This window comes from Ascaphus truei, chromosome 5 (genome assembly GCF_040206685.1).
Source record: "Ascaphus truei isolate aAscTru1 chromosome 5, aAscTru1.hap1, whole genome shotgun sequence".
Taxonomy (NCBI): Eukaryota; Metazoa; Chordata; class Amphibia; order Anura; family Ascaphidae; genus Ascaphus; species Ascaphus truei.
The window spans coordinates 36779597-36801674 of record NC_134487.1 but is presented as its reverse complement, the minus strand read 5'-3'; the positions used below and the strand labels follow the sequence as shown (position 1 = coordinate 36801674).

Genomic DNA, 22078 nt, shown 5'->3' with positions numbered 1-22078 from the left:
GCATATTTGCTTTCCTGTGGAGGGTTTTTGTCACTTTTTTTACTCACCATAACTTAACTCAGTATTATGGTTTAGCCTATCCCATAGCCTCTCTTGCATTCCCAGTAAAATCAACCCCACACTGATGAGACCCATCAAGGTCGAAACAGCTGTCTGTGGGTGGTTTTCTGGGTATGCACCTTAACCCTGGCTGTGCTCAAAGCTGTGACCATGCAGCAAGCTTAAGCCTATAGGGAACCATGTTGAAAATGGTTATTGAGGCAAAAAGTGACACTGTGTGCTCATTTGCATGTCATTTCCCAGAATCCCTTGCTGCAGTGGAAGTGCTGTATGCTGGGTGATAATTGGGAATTTCGGGGTTGCAGACCTGCCTAAGACATGCAGATGAGCATACAGTTATATTTGCATATATATATTTCCTTTTAAATATAAATACAGAACATGACAAGAATGCAGGAAACACAGCTTGGTCCTAAAATACATTACAGCATAAGTTTTCTCTAATTAAAAACAGACATATAATGAGCTATAACTTACTTTGCCTTTTAAAGTAGTTCAAAAAACGACACGACCATTTCTGTTTTTAATTTTAATTTAAGATTTAGATATATAATGTCACTTGAGATGATACACTAATCTAAAAAGATACAGTATGTGTGTGCCTGTATGTGAAACAATACAATCACTTGTATGTTTTGTTCTACATAATCTTACTCGTTTAGATACCCCATAGCAATGGGTACAGTATAATTCTAATACGCAATGACATGACTAATGTGAAAATATAGTCACTTGGCTTCTTAAGCAGATACAGGAGTCCTAGGTTCTCTCATTTGAACCGATTAGGTTCTCTTGGGCACTTGTGTTGCCCACTAAATAAAGTGGACTCTAAGGTCCAAGCACTGTTAACTTATTTATCAAGATATTCAACTAAATCAACACATGTTAAAATGAATAATGCAGTTACTTAAGGAAATAACGTGGCATTAATCCAGTTTTAACCCTGTTAACAAATTGTTTTATTTTTACACACATTATTTTAAGTGAGATGCAAATTAACCAATTAGAACCTAAATCATATTTAACCCAGATTTAAAAAGCACTGTTATAATATTGCTGGGAAAAAGGTCTATGTTATTTATGTCATACTTAAGTTTAGAGTTATTGACTAATTTACACAGTACCAGTTGATATACAGTATTGGTCCTGAAGAAGTGTGGATTTGTGATCAATTGTAAGACCACTCAAAACTACCAATCATTGATCAAAAGTAATTATCATAAAGTCAGAAAAATATAAAACTGCCATCAAATGTGGCTTTAACCTATCTTAATGTCACATTAACACTATCAATATATATTCAAAAGACAATAACGTAACGCTAAGCCATGTTTTCTCAAAATAAAGAGCATAGCATTACCTATAACGGACAATAGTGATAAGGACACGCAAGTGAGATTTATCACAACATCACATATCCACAAAAGTCGGTTAAGGTGGGGACTTAAATAACATAACGTTATGTTATACCTAAACCTGTCGTTACTCCTAACCCTACACAGAAATTGGACGTTTGCAGTGTTTGGATGGATGTAACATCACAGCTTGGTATCATTTAAATAAGATAGTATTAGTATTATCCTCTTTTCTCTGTCAACTTGAGCTCTATTTTGGGGTTTGGATAGACGTAATGCCTGGACAGGCGTGACGTTAATTGAAGATAAAACCATGTTATGCTAAAATGACGTGACGATAAGTCTATGCAAATGAGATGTCGTACGGACATTGTTTTTACATATAATTAAATTTGAGGATACCATTTTAAGTCAAGGAACATAAGTCCTTTCCTATTTTAGGTAACATCGTATTATGAGCCCTGATTTATTGGAGCTTTGTGGATCTAGCCATTAGAATCATTATATTTACACATTACCCAGAAAACCACACATATGAAAAAAAACACGCTCCATGTCAAAGAAATATAAATATGACTAATATCTCTAGGAAGTCGGGAAAAGGAAGAGAATAATCACTCCTAAAAGTATAGATATGCCACTTATTAGCACTTATAGGAGCTATATACGGTAGAAATAACTTTTTTTTGCCTGTTAACTACATTATTGCTGTCAACCATATTCTGTTTCAACAGTAGTTATTTTTGCACAAAATTAGCCCTGTGCTTCTCAGCCATGGTGCCGGGGAACCCTAGTGTGCAGCGACCCACTGCCAAGAGTGTCATGGCCCCAGGGGAAAAATTAAGGTGGCTTCTCCTGCGCTGACTGGAGACATGAGGCTGCTCTCCTATCTCAGCCTGGCACAGAGTAGAGGATGAAGCCTCTTTATCTCTAGTCACTGCAGGACGTGTCTGTTGAGCAGCTGACAGGTTTGAGGTGTGTGGGAAGGTACGAAGGAAGGATGGAGGACTTTGTGTGGGGAGGAGAGTGTGATGGCTTTAGTGTGGCGGGGGGGATGTAATGTCTGTGTGGTGGGGGGAGTGAGGGAGGCTAGTGCTTTTTGTGGATGTGGGGGAAGGTATATGGTGTAAATAAGAGAAGAGGGGGTGAATGCAGTGTTTATGATTCAGAAAGAGGATGAGTTGGGATGTGTGAGAAGAGGGGGATAAATGTGGAGTGTGTGTTGAGTAAACGGGTGAGTATGATGTGTGAAGGTGAATGCGCAGTGTACAAAAAGAGTGTGTGTGTGTGTGTGTGTGTGTGTGTGTGTGTGTGTGTGTGTGTGTGTGTGTGTGTGTGTGTGTGTGTGTGTGTGTGTGTGTGTGTGTGTGTGTGTGTGTGTGTGTGTGTGTAAGCGAGGAGGGCATGAGTGAGGTTTGAAGACCAGGAGTGCCCCTATATTTAGCAAATCATTCAGGGTTGCCCCTGCTCAAGAAAGGCTGAAAACCCCTGAATTAACTTATTAAATCTGGAGTCAACTCAGGGAAAATAACACCCATTTCTGTTTAAATTAACATAGCATTCCTTTTTACTGATTTAACGCGACTTTGTGAATCACAGCCTTAGTTTGAATCTAGACCTGAGTTCACAGTTTGAGTAGCCTTGCTCTAGGGCTGCAGCATATCACACATGAATTCATTAGGCATCTTAATATTTGGGATGTAAACCAGATGCAATTGAGTTTTTAACATCCAATAATTAACTGCTATGTTTCAAAATTGATGCAGGGCACAAAATACAGTATGATGCGTTTATTAATCCAGAGTTTGAACTCTACAGCAATTAGTTTGGAAAATGTAGTGACCTAAAGCAATAATTTGGAGATTAGCAACATGATTCAGTGTAATTAAATAAGAAAAGAAAAGGTCAAATGAGTCTTTCTGGACAGGCTCTTTCTTAGCACATTAAAGGCTATTTTCTTGGCAAAAAAATGCATTTCTTAAACATTTACGAAATGGATAATGAGTTAAATGTGCTAATTCATGTCAGAAGGCACCGTACACATGAGAGGAGAGGCAGTGTGGAGGCAAGATGCCTACAGCTTGCAATGTGGTAGCCATAGTTTATTCGCCCTGGGTTGGAGCCATTGCATTAAGCAGCATTTCATATTTGGGAGTTGCACTGTCTACAATTCCAGGGAAAAATGGAAATTGCCCTAATGTCTAGAATCTGCTGCTGGGTAGTGGTTTAGCGTTTAGCCACTGAAGTTTGGATGGAGGTAGAGGGCAGTATGAGTATCTATTCTACTTTATAACTAGCAAAAGCTTAAGACTGTGGAGAATATGGGTGTTTTCTTGGAACGTCTGTGACACAGGAGTGTCGGAGGAGTGACAGAGCAGTGTCAGAGCAGTGTCAGAGCAGTGTCAGAGCAGTGTCAGAGGTTACCAACAGCTACCACATATAGACATATCTGTCAATAGCTTACGCGACTAATTCTCCAACTTCAGGAGTTTTCTCCAGCCTGCCTGATTCAATAACCATGGATGTGAATACAACAGAATGGATGCTACTGTATTTCTACATAGGATACTGCCAAGAAAGACTGGTAATAATAATAGCATGTTCTTGTATAGCGCTGCTAGTTTTATGTAGCGCTTTACAGAGACATTTTGCAGGCCCATGTCCCTGCCCCGTGGAGCTTACTGTACAATCTATTGCCTAAGGTATAGGGAGATAAAAGTGACTTGCCCAACGTCACAAGGAGCCGACACTGGGAATTGAACCAGGTTCAAACTCAGTGACAGTCAGTGTCTTTACTCACTGAGCCACTCCTTCTTCCATATTGGTACAATGATGAAGGCTGCTGAATCGAAGCATTTTTCCCAGTGATGGCAACTCATGGATTCTCCCCCTATCTCCCAGTCTCACGGACAGCCCCGCCGTTCTCACGGCTACAGCTTAAATTTCAATGTGACACTGTTGCGAGCATTCATGAGCCGGCAGGGTCTGTGGACTGTGTCACACAAATATTAGTACTTTCAGGTTGACATCTCTACTTCCGAGTAACCTTGTCCGGAGTCAAAGATTCTTGATATTCCTGTTACCGAACAGCCTTGCTCCTACGGCTTTTGTACTAACTGCCCTGCTAGACAAGAGTTCTGCTTTATGCACTGCTGCTTTCTGTCAGTGATTCTTGCGGCTGTCCTGAAATCATAAGGCAATGAGGGTTATTCATTAAACTGCGATAGAGCTGATCGGTGAACTATCGTACAAACTCATATGGACTTTAATGGGTGTTTCTGTGTGATAGTGTCCCGATTGGCACTATACCAGTATAATAAATAACCACCATTATATTTCCTTGTGTATATCCACTTTTTTCCCACTCCAGTGTATTTTGCTACAGTATATGGTATTAAACGTAAAATTGCTGTTTATAGTTTCATTATATCTATGAATCCAACATCTGTCAGAGATTTTAAATATACCTCCTATAGTAAATCTGAAGCATCTGGCAGCAATTTCAATTTCTATGTATTGAAAAGGAATCATTTTAAACAATATCTGCCATGAAGCAACAAGTTAGTAGTCTTCAAACTTGCCCACAGAGAACTCCAGTAAGACCGTATTGTTTTAATAAGCCACCAAATTTCCATCAATGTACAATTTTAGGGAATTATTCACTATAGTACTTAACCGCTTATCTTTTGCACTATCAGTTGATGATTGGGGAACATTGTGGATGATCTTCATTACAGTAATTATATTGAATTACTTGTATACCTCATTCAAATCAGTAACACAACCCTACTCTTATTAAACATGCGTCACCAACTTGTATCTTCAGACAAACCTGGGAGGAAACTATCTGGCAGAGTACCTATATTGTGGGTTATGTTTCACGCTGCAGAACTTGCTGTTTTGCTGTTAAAAGTATATTAAAAGTGGCTTTTATAGTGTAAGTCCCATAAATGTAATGCCTTAAATTTAGTGCAGAATTATGCACCTGGCCCGCAAAATTGCAAAGGTAGAATACAGGATTAATAGCACTGCAGAGGAAAGGGAGGAAACTAGGCAAGCAATGTTAGAAAGCAATGGGGGAAGCCAGCAAGTGTGCTATATTGTATAGGGAGAATTATTAGCAGCAGAGAGCGAGGATAATGATGACACTTTACACTGTAGATCATGGATGCGCAAACTGGGGTGCGCAAGATTTTTTTTTGGGGGGGGGGCATGGCAGTTACAGGGACCTTACGCTCTTCGCCAAGGCATTTAAATGAAATGGCAGGGGAATGCGCGAGGCCTCTGTAACTCACCATAATTCAGCCAGCTTCGGGTGACACATCGCAATGGCAACGTGGCGTCAAATAACGCCGTGACGTCATGTGATGTCACATGATCCCACGGCGTCATTTAACGCCCATCGCCATTGCAACGCAGCGTCATATTACGCAGCAGGGTCACGTAATGTCACATGACTCTGTGGCATCATTTGACGTCGGCACTAAGGTAAGGGGGGGCACGAGCACTGGGGGGAGAGCATGCATGGGGGCTCAGCACCAGAAGTTTGTGCACCCCTGCACCCTGATCATTGGTAAAACCTCACCTAGAGTACAGTGGACAGCATGGGCCATTTTTACTTAGTTGTCTTCTGCCATGAGACAACTTACAGCCACATGATTTGAATGGGCTTTTAAGTGAATTCAAGCGCCAGAAGATGACTTCTGGCAGAAGACTGCTTAGTAAATATGGCCCCAGTGTATATCTCCAGAAGGACATCAATACCTACATAGGGATTGTGCAAAAAAAAAGGCTACATAAATGGAATACAGTCTACTCTACAGTACATCATAAAACTTATCAGGAAAGACCAAGGGGTCTCAACATGTTCTGCTTGAAGGAAAGAAAGGAGAAGGGGATATGATTGATATGTGCAAATATTTTAGGGGATTTAACAAAGTAAAGAAGGGGTGCATACTTGAGATAGAGAAAGAGAAGTGTTAGAACAAGAGGTGATGCTCTGAAGCTGGATGGTGGCAGGCTTAGGAATAGTATTAGTTACGTGTTAGGCAACAATGTTTTTTGGTTTAACGGCACTTATTATTTACAACACTGTGGCACAGCAATGGAGACCAGGTTTGCGCCGAGTTATGCAAATATATTCATGGATGTATGGGAGAGCAACCAAATCTGGTCAGACCATGCCTTCGGCGCAGATCTGGTCCTTCTGAGACGTCGTTATATAGATGATGTCCGTTTTGTCTGGCGTGGGAGTGAAAATGATCTAAATATTTTCTTGGAATATATCAACGACGAAAGAAAACGAGCGCAAAGAAATACTGTGAATATAAATAGGATACTTATAGTCCCAATTTAAAGATGTAGGCAGAAACTGGTGGGTGCAGCAAAGGGTGATAAGTGGGTTCTTCAACCACTAGGGATGGCGTAGAGTAGGAGGATCCAATGCGCACACTCACATCCAGATGATATAAAAATAAGAGAGAAAACACAATAGTGTAATTCTGTATGTGTTCGATATAGATAAAGATGGTAATGCACTCACATTTAGTAAGGTAAAACAGGCATCTCGGTTAATCAGTTTAACCAAACTGTAGTAGAGAAACGTCGGGAGTCAGGATACTTCTTATATGGTCTCTGAAGACAGGATATTCCCAATTTCTCTCAGGCTCATGGGCAGCAGGATATTATGCGGATATAGAGAAATAGACACACATTGTGTAATACTGTATATATAGATATAAATTCTATAACCATATCGTGTATCAACTCACATTGTGTGTATTGGTAATACTCCTTTAGGTTGTTAAAGTAACCAACTTTTGATGTCGTTTGTCTTCCGTTCACGATACCCTGTGAGTACTTCCACTTTAGTGTGCCTCCAACATTCATATCCAAGTAACAGCGCGATTGGCCTTATTCAAATCGAGGTGGAGAAAGATGTAGCTGCAAATTACCTGAACTATATCAAGGTGGTGTGGGATCTAATATATCAACGACAACACTTTAAATCTAAGTTTACATCCAAATGGAGTAAACAGACCATAGATGTCCTGGACCTAAAATATATGTTGGCAATAACCAATTAAAGACTAAAACGTTTTTCCAAAAAGTCGATAGTAATAACTACCTTTTAAACTCAAGTTGTCATCACCCTAAGTGGATAGAAAACATCCCATCGGGGCAGTTTAGACGTGTCCGCAGAAACTGCACCGATGAGGATGTTTTTAAAGAACAGGCAGGAATCCTAAGAGAGAGGTTTATCGAAAGAATCAATACAATCTGATTGGTTGGTACAAAAATGTAACAAAATAGAATTAAAGCTTACAAAAATTCCATGGTAAAAAATTCCAACATCATGAGAACTGGTTAAAATTAAAATCCTACTCACGACAATGTGCTAGGTAATAAGCACTGGGTAACGGGTGGGTATTGGGTCTTGGCTGTTAGTTCTGTCACAATTGTCCAAAATGGAGTACTTCTGTAGTAGGTAATACTTCTTTATTGACACTGAAGTGTAAACCCACTGGACCGATATTTATCATGACTGCATCCGTTTTTTTCATTCAGTATTTGTAGACCTGAGGAAGAGTGTTACTCTTGAAAGCTCGTCTTTAAATGCATTGTGAGTCAAAACGTATCATCTAATATTCAAGTTCTCACTTATTTGTGTTTTAATGAAAACTGTAGTTGTACAGTAGTTTGTTACTGGTTTGAATTATAGAATCATTTGGGTTGTTTTATAGCCCTTTCATGCCTGTTAAGATTGATACTGACAGAACGCAGCATTGTATTTTTAGAATGAGACTGAAGCTGTTTTCACTCTGCATACGTTGCAATGTATTATATGACATACTATAGCATTTCTATAAATATGAAACTATGGGAGAACCAATTTTTTTTTGCTATGTGCTAAGTCTTCAAAATTTTCTTCTACAGCTTACGAGAAGAGAAAAAACTTTTGGAGAGAGAGTTTGAAAGAATCCCAAAAGCTGGAGTAAGTACGACATATATTTTAAAGAGATAGGCGCTAAACACCAAAAATATGTATGTTCTAGTCAGTGCTTGACAAATCACCCAAAAATCTACTCGCGGAACCAAAAAATCTACTCGCCCCGCTTTTAAAAAAAGAAATTGAATAAATTCCTAGTAAGAACTAATAACATTCGTTTTTGACAAACTGTTATTTATTGTATTACATTTATACTTTACTACAATTAGTCCTTGTTACATAGTTACATGTGTGTGTGTGTGTGTGTGTGTGTGTGTGTGTTTGTGTGTGTGTGAAAAGGTCAGATGACCTCACTAATCTTGAAAAAAAAGCCAGATGTGAATCACTAGTTTCCTGAACCCCTTAACCAGTGTCTGGATGCCCCCGCTTCACAATTTCTAAAGCAGCTATCCCGCCCGAGATCTTACCTGATCCGCAGTCCCTCAATGTCCAGGTACCCTCATTCCTGCAATGTTATATAGTGGAGGGGAAGTGTTCCCTACCTGTCTTCTGGGTTAGGGGGTATTCCGATGTCTCCCGTATGAAGCTTGAGAGTCAGATCTGGAAGAAAGCAGTATAGGTTATTTGGGTGTATGTATAGGGCAGTTAAGATATATTGGGTAAATAAGATATCCAGCTGGCAGGGTTTGGCTGTTATTCTCCTCCCTTCCCGGCCTCTCATTTCTCTCTATCCAGAGAGAGCAGCGGATCTGCGACCAAGGCTGTGCCCGGTGTGATTCTCCTACCTCAGTGGGTGACTGGGTGGGTGATTGACTGGGTGGGTGACCGATTGACTGGGTGGGTGACTTTGACTGGGTTGGTGACTTTGACTGGGTGGGTGACTGACTGGGTGGGTGCGTGACTGACTGGATGGGTGACTGGGTGGGTGTCTGGGTGTGTGACTGACTAACTGGGTGGGTGACTGACTGGGTAGGTAACTGGGTGTCTGGGTCTTACTCCTCACCCCTCTTTCCCAGTGTTACTCTTCGTGTCCTCTCCCTTAACCCCCACAACTTTATTGCCTTCACGGTTGCCGCCACACCTTCTCACCTTCTGATGGGGCGGCAGACTGTACCACCTCCTTCCTGTGGGTGTTCCACAGCTGCCCCCTCTAGCCGCAGGCCTGGCTGGGGTCCCTGTCAGAGCCTTCAGTCAGCACCCTGGCTCTCCTGCTGTGTGGTACCTCTGAAGCCACGCAGCTGCTGTCCCCCTTCCTCCGGAGTTCAGTGCGGAGCGGGCCGGGCCGCGGAGCCTCAGGCACAGACTAAGCTTGGCTGCGGAGGGAACACTTAGAGCCTCAGTCTGTTACTCTTGCTCCGCCGGATGCCCTGTCCTTCCTCAATGACCTCCCCGGCGATGCGGTGACACGGTAACTAGAGGCGCGGAACCGGCACGCTCCCAGAATGCCTGCTAGCCTTCAGCTGCAGTGCAGGGTCTGCTCCGAGACTGCCTCCTGATCTCCGCCTCCTGATCTCCATGACATTGAGACGTCACGTTGGCATGGCAATGCCGCACAGCCATTTGCAATGTTGAAAATGCCGGTACTCAGCACCCCGCTTCCGCAGCAGCACCTCGCCAGCAGGTAAAATGCAGTCGCCCCGAGCGACCGCATTTGTCAAGGACTGGTTACAGTCAAACATTTCTGTAATAAAAACCTCTGAGAAATAATTACTGATATCAATTCTGCAAGATTGAACAATATGTATTTCTTATGAGCTGTGACATAGTCCAAAGATGTTAGGCAGCTTTCTGCCCCATTTTAGAGCAGAAAGTGCAGGAATAGCTAAAAATGATCCGTTCCACAGCTTCACATTAACTCAGGCAGCTGGATGGAAAATCCAGACCACAGATTACAATGGCTCTAGTTCTCCCTCACCTGCTCTTCTAATCACATGCACAGGTATTTAGAGCAGAGAGGTTTTGCATTTCACTCTCTCTCCTTGGAGCCTGGGGGCTGGGGGTGTCGCTACTCTCCTGCATCCAGTATCGAGGTTGACGGCCTCTCCACGTATCACAGTACCAGAGGATTTGCCTGGACACCCCAAACAGATAAGACAAACAAATGATTACTGCTGTTGCTAAAAGACTGTGCTGTATCTTGTGTCCCTAAATGAGAGAGCATTGTTTTAAGCTGGGGAACCAGTTTAGTTGGCCAGCAGCTGTTAGAGAGACTGATTCTGATGTGTAGTTAGATCCCTGAAAGGGATAGGATTTGCTTATATGATTTTGGTTTTATTTCTTGAAATAACAGTGTGGGAAATATTGTAACACTGAAATGTGTGAACTGCTGAATGAAAGTATCTGAGTACCTCTAACCTACACATGTTAAAGCTGCAGTACCTTACTTGGATGAAAATAAAGCAGGCAGAAGCCTGAGTTAAGCAGCATAATACTTTGCATGATCCTGTTTGTTGTATAATTAACCCTAGAAGACTGTGTCGGGAAGAACCCAGACAGACGTCAGCACTACAAAAGAGGGGCGTTTGTCACAGAGCTTACAATCTCATTTTGGTCCCTGAGGCACATACTGTAAAAAGCTGACACTGGGTTCTGAACCAGATTCTAAGACTGCGTTACATTTTTGTGGCGGCCGGGCTAAATCTAATGCGGCTGCCCCCGCAGTTTAAAAATAGCTGCGGGCGGCGCACGGCTGTTTTTGGACGTTTTTCCCGCGCCTCGGGCGCTTTCAATAGTAAGCACCATTAGCGCTTATCTATTGAAGCGGCCGCCGCGCGGGAAACTCCGTTTTAAACGGAGAACAGACCCGTGGCTAGCCCGCTATGCTCCCGGCAAGCTTTAGAATAAAGCTTGCCGCGACAGTATATATATATATATATATATATATATATATATATATATATATATATGTAACGGGTATTCCACCCCACCCAATCTCATATATAGTGTGGGTGAGTAGAACATGTGGTGTTACCAGTGTGGTGCGTATACCTGCAGGCTCACAGGAGGTCTGAGCCTCCGCTAATGAGAGCCTGGGGTGAATCCTCTGGAACGGATCTTCTTTCAGCGCCTCCACCTATGTAGGATTCTAGGGAATTGTAGAATGACCCTACATAGGAACCCAATCAGAAACCACACACACAGTGATTATAATAACTAAGGGCTTTACTAATATGCATGGAGAATATCATCACATTTACATAACCTCATAACCTGTGTCCCTCTCACGAGGAGACACTACCCGTGACGTCTCGCAGGACGTTTCCCCAACACTAGGTGATCCCACCCAGTGTCCAATGAAACCCCCACACCCAATGTCCCGTACTCCTACGGAGATAGTCAATCAAGATAGTGCGCAGTCACTAAAACCTCTAGGCCTGTTGGTGCACATGTGTTGGTATAATACCTGCCGAGCACTCCGGTGCTCGGGTCCGCAACAGTCTTCTCAAAGGATCAGTCGGGCGATGCCTTATTCTGATCCTCCACTGCACTCCTTGTACGTGGACCGCTCGAGCGGTCCCACTCCGGAACAGTCTCTGTGGACCCCAACGTGGGTCCAACCGCTTCACGGGAACAACGATACTTCTCTGTGTCCCTACCTACATAAGGGGCACGTGCTGCACTATAGGCCGTCCCTATAATACAGCAACCTATGGTGGCTTGGGATACTCCTATGGGCCTAAAGGGTCAGGACCTGTCCCACTCCCCTAACTACCCACATCCCTAAGCCTCACTAACTCTAACAGCCAACGTGCTGCTAAACAAGGTGCCTGCCTGTCAGACCTCACAGCAATGCCCGCTGTGACTCTGACAGTGCAGCACTCTAAACTAGGGCCGCGTCCCTCTCTAGGATCTCCCTAACCAATTACCCACTAGTAACTGACTTCTAACTACTGGAGTGACAGGGTCCCTTACTCTAAGGCAGTCCCTGGCAACACTCCTATCTTAGGGTAATACTGGGCAATGTCTCGGTTTCACCTGGCAGGGGGGAAAGAGTAGACACCTTACCCCTGCGGTGATTCACGGTGGCCAACAGGTCCTCGGGGACGCTGTCAGTTCCCACCTTGGTGGTATCGGGACCTGTCCCCAACTTTTCTGGGACAGTCCACTCACTGACTCGAACTTCGGGAGCGTTGAATCCCAGTCCTGGGACCACTTGTGTCGGAGCGCACGGGCTCACACTCCGCTCAGGAACCGTAGCTTTGGCCTTCTTCACGGCCACCTCCATCGGAGTCTGTGGGGAACAAGGGGGTTCCTTACCACTCGGCTGGCTGACGATGGGCTTCCCTTCTTCCGGAAGGATCGGCGGTAGACACTGGTCCACTCTCTCCTCTGGACAGCTACCTTCTAGTGAGGACACCTCCGCCAGGACGCGATGCAGAGGGGAGCCCTTCGCCCTGGTGACCAGACTTAAGGAGCCATCGTGCTCCGCGGTCACCTGGAGGCTCACCCCCAGCACCCCTGGGGCAGTCGACTCACCCTTGTCATCTGTAGGTACTGGTCCCAAGCCTAGGACCGATGGTACCTCTGCAGTAGGTCTGACTGACCATCGTAGGGCACTCGGGCCCACAGCAGGGTCCGCAACATCGGAATACACCTCTTCCAGGGTACACGGACCCACAGCAGACTCTGTATCCTCTGCATCACCGCTGGGGTGGTTCGCCGGTAGGCGCATCGCCACCGATGGGACTTCCACCTTTTCCCCGGAAGATATCGTGATCGAATCCTCCGCAAGGTAGTCACCAGATTCCTCTGTAACACAGTCAGTGGTTGTGGGTACGAAGCTGGCGTGCTCTGGTACCTCCACTGCGGTCACGCTCTTCTCCGCCAAGGGTTCACTTGGCTCCGTAGCTGGCTCTGTAGGCTGGGGTACAATAGGCATCAAGAAAATTGCACCGCAGCAATCACATCTGGGCTCCCACGCCAGTGCGCCTCTAGAATAGTCACAGGTGGGGCTAAAGCATTGTATGCACGGTTCCCCATCCACCTCAGTGGTCTTGAAGTCCAAGGGTAACTGGGACAAAGTAGCTCCCTCGCTAAAGGCTTCTTGCAGGCAGGGACACATTAGTGCAAGAACTTCCATTCCTGGCGTTCGCCAGGGCACATACACATTAGGGTGTATCCCCTGACAGTCTATCTCATCCTCATCATAGAACAGAGAGTCTATCTCATCCTCATCCTTAGAGAGCAGAGTGTCTATCACAGCATCCACGTATGGTTGAAGATAACCGTGCTTGCTCCCCCTGGTGGAATTTAAAGGAAGGGCACTTTTTACAAGGGATTGGTTTTCGCTCTGCACTGAGTCACTCTCATCACAGGGGAGGGGCTCTGATTTTCGCGCCAAACCCGGACAGAATGTTGCGACATCTTTCTGTGCAGGCTTGCAGTCAGCAGCACGTGCGCTCTCCTGATTTGGTAGGAGACGCCATTTTGCTGGGTCGGCATAGACTAGGGGGTACCCTTCTGAGGGGCCCCCGGGCATGAACAGCGCGGACGGTGCCTCTGCCAGGCATATATCCTCAGTGTGAGTTACAACAAACAGAATGGTTTTCCATGTGGTCGTGGGATCTTGTTCTTCCTCTAAGACACATGCCCACGGCCACCCAGGAATTTTACACATATACTCCCGGACTTTAACCGCGGGTATAAGAGTGGGAATGCCTCCTACCGCCACTACCTGGCCAGGTTCCATATACTGCCTCAAAGCCCAGGCAAGGACCTCGTCTCCGGACTTCACAAACATGGCGACAAAAATAGGGACGGGACAATTTAGAAAAAAATGGACAGGGCACCCCAGGTGGTATCTCAGCAGCGCCTCCAAATGTAACGGGTATTCCACCCCACCCAATCTCATATATAGTGTGGGTGAGTAGAACATGTGGTGTTACCGGTGTGGTGCGTATACCTGCAGGCTCACAGGAGGTCTGAGCCTCCGCTAATGAGAGCCTGGGGTGAATCCTCTGGAACGGATCTTCTTTCAGCGCCTCCACCTATGTAGGATTCTAGGGAAGTGTAGAATAACCCTACATAGGAACCCAATCAGAAACCACACACACAGTGATTATAATAACTAAGGGCTTTACTAATATGCATGGAGAATATCATCACATTTACATAACCTCATAACCTGTGTCCCTCTCACGAGGAGACACTACCCGTGACGTCTCGCAGGACGTTTCCCCAACACTAGGTGATCCCACTCAGTGTCCAGTGAAACCCCCACACCCAATGTCCCGTACTCCTACGGAGATAGTCAATGGGTGACTGCGCAGTCACTAAAACCTCTAGGCCTGTTGGTGCACATGTGTTAGTATAATACCTGCCGAGCACTCCGGTGCTCGGGTCCGCAACAGTCTTCTCAAAGGATCAGTCGGGCGATGCCTCATTCTGATCCTCCACTGCACTCCTTGTACGTGGACCGCTCGAGCGGTCCCACTCCGGAACAGTCTCTGTGGACCCCAACGTGGGTAAAACCGCTTCACGGGAACAACGATACTTCTCTGTGTCCCTACCTACATAAGGGGCACGTGCTGCACTATAGGCCGTCCCTATAATACAGCAACCTATGGTGGCTTGGGATACTCCTATGGGCCTAAAGGGTCAGGACCTGTCCCACTCCCCTAACTACCCACATCCCTAAGCCTCACTAACTCTAACAGCCAACGTGCTGCTAAACAAGGTGCCTGCCTGTCAGACCTCACAGCAATGCCCGCTGTGACTCTGACAGTGCAGCACTCTAAACTAGGGCCGCGTCCCTCTCTAGGATCTCCCTAATCAATTACCCACTAGTAACTGACTTCTAACTACTGGAGTGACAGGGTCCCTTACTCTAAGGCAGTCCCTGGCAACACTCCTATCTTAGGGTAACATCAGAGCTATCTTGGACAAGGGGGTGCTGGCCTAATACAGGGGAGTCCCTCTCTCCTGCACCCTACCTCCTTCCCTTGTCTGTTCCTTCCTCTGACTTCTTCCTCACTGACTACGCAGCTCTCTGCCCGCGAAATGTATCCTTTTCCCCAGGAGCTCCCTAAGCCCTATTGGCTCCCTGGTGTCACATGGGGCATACAGAGGCTCATGGGATATGTAGTCCCAGCTCAGAGCCTTCCCTGGTAGGCTAGGGGTTCGCGGGCTTTCCTTACCCTCCACTGCGCATGCGCAAGCTTTCCCGGGCTTCCCCTCTTCTCCCTGAGCTGTCCCTATGCTCGCGCGAGCTATCCCTAGCTCTGGGGCTTTCCCTGCGCCTACGCGTCCACTGCGCATGCGCGAGACTGTCCTCAATGGCGGCGCCCTGCTCTGCGGCCGCCGGGACCTTAGAGATGCGATCGCGGCCTTAGCAACGGCCCGATCGCGTCCCCGGCAACCGGCCGCAGGCAGGAGAAGCCGCGCTGCTCCCTGCTCCAGCCCCCACCCTTGGAAGCAGCCGTCGGGTTTTTCAATACCCGCGATCGAGCTGCGCCAGGGAAGGGGGTCTCCAGGAGCCACGGGAGCTCCAGGCTATATATATATATATATATACATATATATATATACATATACACACAGTTAGGTCCGGAAATAATTGGACACTGACGCAATTTTCATAATTTTGGCTCTGTACGCCACCACAATGGATTTGAAATGAAATAACCGAGATGCAATAGAAGTGCAGACTTTCAGCTTTAATTCAAGGGGTTGAACAAAAATATCGTATGAAATGTTTAAGAATTGCAACCATTTTCATACACAGTCCCCTTATTTCAGGGGCTCAAATGTAATTGGACAAATTAACACAATCATAAATAAAATGTTCATTTTTATTACTTTGTCGAGAATCCTTTGCAGGCAATGACTGTTTGATAAAACACAGAACCCCAGCAAGCTCTTTTTGGAAACCCCTGAGCCCCCACAAAATATATATATGTATATGTGTCAAAATGGAGTGCTATTGAGCGTGGCATATGTATACAACAGACGACAGAGAAGCCCAATGCTACATCCAACATGACAGAAATACACAGTAAAATACTTATATATTCTCTTGAAATAGGGTCATTTAGTTTAACCCTTTGGCCAAAGCGTTGTAAGCTTGCGAGCCACGTCAAGGCAGACACCTTGCGAACAGGTGTCTGCCTTGACGTGGCTCGCAAGCTTACAACGCTTTGGCCAAAGGGTTAAACTAAATGACCCTATTTCAAGAGAATGACTGTTTGATGTCTGGAACGCATGAACATCACCAAACACTTGGTTTCCTCCTTTGTGATGCTTTGTCAGGCCTTTACTGCAGCTGTCTTTAGTTGTTGTTTGTTCGTGGGTCTTTCTGCCTTAAGTTTTGTCTTCAGCAAGTGAAATGCATGCTCGATCGGGTTGAGATCAGGTGATTGACTCGGCCATTGCAGAATATTCCACTTCTTTGTCTTAAAAAACTCCTGGGTTGCGTCCGCAGTATGTTTTGGGTCATTGTCCATCTGTAAAGTGAAGCACTGTCCAATCAACTTCGCTGAATTTGGCAGAATCAGAGCAGACAATATATCCCTATACACTTCAGAATTCATCCGGCTGCTTCTGTCTTCTGTCAGATCATCAATAAGCACTAGTGACCCAGTGCCATTGTAAGCCATGCATGCCCATGCCATCACACTGCCTCCACCGTGTTTTACAGATGATGTGGTATGCTTCAGATCATGAGCCGTTCCAAGCCTTCTCCATACTTTTTTCTTCCCATCATTCTGGTACATGTTGATCTTAGTTTCATCTTTCCAAAGAATGCTGTTCCAAAACTGGGCTGGCTTTTTTAGATATTGTTGGTTGATACGAAATGCTTTTATTTATTTATTGAGCACAAATAAAAGCATTTCGTTAGCCACAGAACGGTATCATCTATTTATTTTTTGATTATATATATATATATAAATACAACTGTATGCTCATCTGCATGTCTTAGGCAGGTCTGCAACCCCGCCTTTCCCCATCAACCCATTGGTTACTGGGTGTAGTGCTGCTCACCTGTTAGGCTCCCAGGAGTCTGAGCTTCCGCTGGTGTTAGATGGGATAAACAGGACAGGTTTTCAGATCTGATACTCATTACTTTTCGGTGCAGCGCCTCCATCCAACAGGGCCTATCAGGGATAGGTGCATTCCCTGCAGGAAACCTCTTTCCCTCCCCCTGGATGACTGCAGCCTCAGGCAGCAGTAAAATATAACTGTGGTCTTTATTGCAAATACATACCGCACATTATGGTACATCTCTTTCTTTGTCCCTGGAGCCAACCCCAGGAACTTGAGGCCCCATTAGTCTCTCCTTATCTCCCACACTCCCTGGTGGAGTATGGGTTAGTTGCTCCCACTCCACACTTTTACATCTAGATATAGAAATAATCAAAAACAAATTGACGATACATCTTGGATTGTTATCTGTGACAGAAACCTATCCCTCCCCCGTGTAGTATGCGATTTATGACTTGAGGTGTTAAATAGTCCCTGAATGTTAGTGATGTAAAAGTGAGCGTGTGTATGTATGTAAATATAAATAAATAAAGAGCCCACAGTGTATACAGCGCTTTACAAAAGGTGTGTGTGGAGTGGGAGTGTATATCAATGGTGTGGGCAGGTGTGGAAATGTAAGAGGGTGTTGCATTACTTAAAGTGTGTGTAGATACTATGTGGTCCCTATTGGTATATAGGGATGGAATAACAGAGTATTTGTATGTGTAAGAGACAGCTGTGTGTGCATACATATAGCGCAGTATGTATAGACATGGCCTTTAGCACTCATGGGAATAGAATTATCTCGTGTCAGTAGTGACTCATAAAACTGCAGTCAATAAAGACCAAGACGGTGGCTTCTAAATGTCTTTCAGTAAGTTAGGACAAGATGTACAAGCTTTTGCAGTATAAATCGTGAATTGGGTGTAAGGGATGTTACTGTGCAGCAAGGTGTCATAACGCTAAGCATTGCTTCATAAATGTAGACCATGCTTTGGTTAGGTATGGCGTTTAAGAGCTTATTCTCTAACCAACAAAATTGTCCAATCGGCTGATTTCGGGCGAAATTCCCCATTGATTTAAAAACTGCCTAATAATCCGCTTCAGCAAATATAGAATAAGCACCGTGAAACAGGTTTACATAATGTATGAATGCCATGTCCAAGGAATTTGTTAATAATTTGATTTTGTTTCAAAGGAGCTGGAAAAAAGGACAAACGTGATTAAAGATGACTGTGAGGAGCTCCAAAAGGAAAATACCCAGAGGAAGCTGGAAATTAAAGCTCTGAAGGAAGACGTGGAGTCGAAACAAAGGCAGACCCTACGAGAGCAGAAAGAACTAGAGAAGAAACTAGAACAGCAGGAAGTCGTAAAAGTAAGAGAAATAAAATATTTTTTATCTTACACTCATTTTACTTATTCACAGTGGTATTTTACTAGGGAAACAAGGAGCTGGAATCCTAGCCCAAGAAAAATACATGTACCTAAACTATATTAAATATAATAAATACTATGGTAAAAAAAATATAATACTATAATATATAATCTAGGTTTAAATAAAGAAATGTAACAGGAAAGGTATTTATCCCTTCCTTGTTAGTATTCTAGCACCAAAGGATGATATTACTCTGACAAATCCCATTGACATTGCAAATGCATTCAATGAATACTTTGTGGGGTGTGCTACTAACTTATTAGCAAAACGCAACCCAAACTACAAACTTGAAGCTCAATCTGGGACTACACCTATAGCCCCACCCTCCCACCATTGCCCACACTTTTCAATTTGTCCCAGTATCTGAATAGGAGATTACACAAGCGCTCCTCAAATTAAAACTAAGCAGCCAATGTGGACCTGACTTACTGCAATCTAAGTTCCTACGACTTGGTGCCCCAGCCATTGCCAAACCACTTGCCTCCCTAATCAAGTCTACTCTGTCTGCAGGCCATATCCCTAAATCCTAGAAAACTGCCAGAGTTGTCCCAATCTTCAAAAGTGGGGAAAAAAACACTGTCTCAAACTACAGTACAGGCCAATCTCTCTCCTCCTAATACTATCCAAAGTCATGGGAAAATGTGTTCACTCCCAATTAAGCAATTACTATACCAAGACCAATTTCCCTAGCCAATTCCAATCTGGCTTTCGCTCCAAACAATCCAAAGTAAGTACCCTCCTAAAAGTTTCCAATGAGATCAAGTGTAGAATGGAACTGGGACAGCTCACTGGTGCAATATTCCTAGATTTTGCAAAGGCTTTTGATACCGTTGATCATGCTATCTTGCTAAACAAACTTCAATGCTCTGGAATAGGGAAACATGCTTTAAACTGGTTTCATTCCTACCTACTGTATCAGGTAGATCCCAACATGTCTCTATCTCGGGCACTAACTCCATCCCCATGGATATTACCTGTGGTGTCCCGCAAGGCTCTGTTCTGGGGCCCCTACTCTTCTCAGTTTTCATCAATGATCTTCCTACAGCTTGTAAGGGAGCTTCAATACACATGTATGTGGATGACACAATCCGATATGCTCACTGATCTTGAACATGTACTTCAATCTGATTTTTTGAGACTTGAAAATTGGATTTCCCAAAATAAACAGCTTTTAAACACTGACAATGGTATTTGGGACCAAGACTACTTTTCTAAAACTACAAATGACAGAGCTACCGATCAAAACTAACTCTAATACCAAGCCTAGTACCTGTCACTAGTTTTAAATATATGAGCATATGGTTTGACTCCCATTTAACATTTGGGTTGCACATTGATACCCTGACATCCAAAACCTATGCCAAACTAGGGGTACTTTATAGGAACAAATTCTCCCTAAGCCTGCTGGTCAGAAAGCGCATTCCACATAAGATGCTAATGCCAATTATAGACTGGGGACAAACTCACCTTCACAAACTAGACACCCTCTACAACTCAATATGCCACTTTGTCCTCCAATGTAACTACAACACACATCACCACAAAATGCTTAAAGAAATAGATTTGTCGTCACTTGAGTCTGGGCGCATAGTTCACCTTTCCTGTGTTACCTTCAAATACTTTCTGGGCAAGCTACCCACCTATCTGAACCAGCTCCTCACCCCTACCACACGCTGCACTTATCACCTGAGATCTGACTTCAAACGATTGTTCGCGGTCCCATGCTTCAACAAAGTATCCGGCCGCACCTCCTTCTCTTACTGTGCACCTCACACCTGGAACAATCTACCTGAGACTCTCAAAGCCGCCACCGGTTTAAGTTCTTTCAAAACTAAAGCTGTCTCACTTTTTAATCTTGTCTGTAACTGTGTCATACGCCTAAAAGATAGAATATGTTAAACTGTTCATGCAATGTCTTTATACATAATGTATAACCCTGTTCACCTAATGTAACCATATACTTGTAACCAGTATTCGACAAACCTATACATTTGCACGCCCCGGGCGAGTGGATTTAACACTGTGGCGAACTCCTATTGGCTCAAGCAGCACACGTGTGGTACTAGGTGGCGAGTAGATTTTTTTGTTTGGCGAGTAGATTTTTTGGTGATTTGTCGACCACTGCTTGTAACTATGTATCTGTCATCATAACTCTGTGCCCAGGGCATACATGAAAACGAGAAGTAACTCAATATATTACTTCCTGGTAAAACATTTTATAAATACAGTAAATACATTTCCTAACTACAGTACTATATTGTTACTTGATGATTTCCAAAGAAAGATGTTGTAACTCAGTTCCTGTGGGGTTTCCCCACACAAATAGTCATTTTTATTTATTGCCTAGCAAACTACTAATTCAGAAATATCGACATCCAAGAACCCAAATCCATAATATGTGAGTATTCTGGATATAAAAAGAACATTTTAATAGAAAGATGTATGTATGCATGTATGTAGGTCTTTATTTATATAGTGCCATTAATGTACATAGTGCTTTATAGTAGTAATACACGTGACAATCATATAAATAACAAATAATACAAATAACAGATCATGGGAATAAGTGCTTCAGACATAAATTTAACAGTGTATAAAAGGAGTCCCTGCTCCGAAGAGCTTACAATCTAATTGGTAGGTAGGAAGAATGTACAGAGACAGTAGGAGGGAGTTCTGGTAAGTGCGTCTGCAGGGGGCCATGCTCTATGTATCATGTGTATAGTATTAGCCAAGGTGATACTCATATGCTTCTTTAAGCAAGTGTGTCTTAAGGTGGGTCTTAAAAGGTAGATAGAGAGGGCGCTAGTCGGGTATTGAGGGGAAGGGCATTCCAGAGGTGTGGGGCAGTCAGTGAGAAAGGTTTAAGTGGGGAGAGGGCTTTAGATACAAAAGGGCTAGAGAGAAGGCATCCTTGAGCAGAACGCAAGAGTCAGGATGGTGCGTAGGGAGGGGCAAAAGAATGGAAAGCTTTAAACGTGAGGAGGAGAATTGAGTGTGAGATGCAGGATTTGATAGGATGCCAAGAGAGTGATTTCAGCAGGGGAGACACTGAGACAGATTTAGGAAATAGTAGAGTGATTCTGGCAGCAGCGTTTAGGTTAGATTGTAGGGGAGACAGGTGAGAGGCAGGAACGCCAGTCAGAAGGAGGTTATAGTAATTGATATGGGAAAGAATGAGGGCTTGAGTCAGAGTTTTAACAATCGAGCAACAGAGGAAAGGGTGTATCTTTGTAATATTGTGGAGGAAAAAGCAACAGGTTTTAGATACATATTGAATGTGAGAGGAGAATGTGAGAGAGGAGTCGAGTGTGACCCCTCGGC

General features: G+C 44.1%; 1 protein-coding gene across 1 annotated transcript in view; it reads left to right on the top strand.

Annotated features, from left to right (window-relative positions):
- CCDC146 (coiled-coil domain containing 146) overlaps nucleotides 1-22078 on the top strand; it is a 182314-nt gene that overhangs the window by 89554 nt on the left and 70682 nt on the right. The window contains exons 5-6 of the mRNA XM_075599622.1: nucleotides 8352-8409; nucleotides 18521-18697. Coding sequence (XP_075455737.1) covers nucleotides 8352-8409; nucleotides 18521-18697 — 235 coding nt within the window. The remainder of the gene's footprint in view (nucleotides 1-8351; nucleotides 8410-18520; nucleotides 18698-22078) is intronic.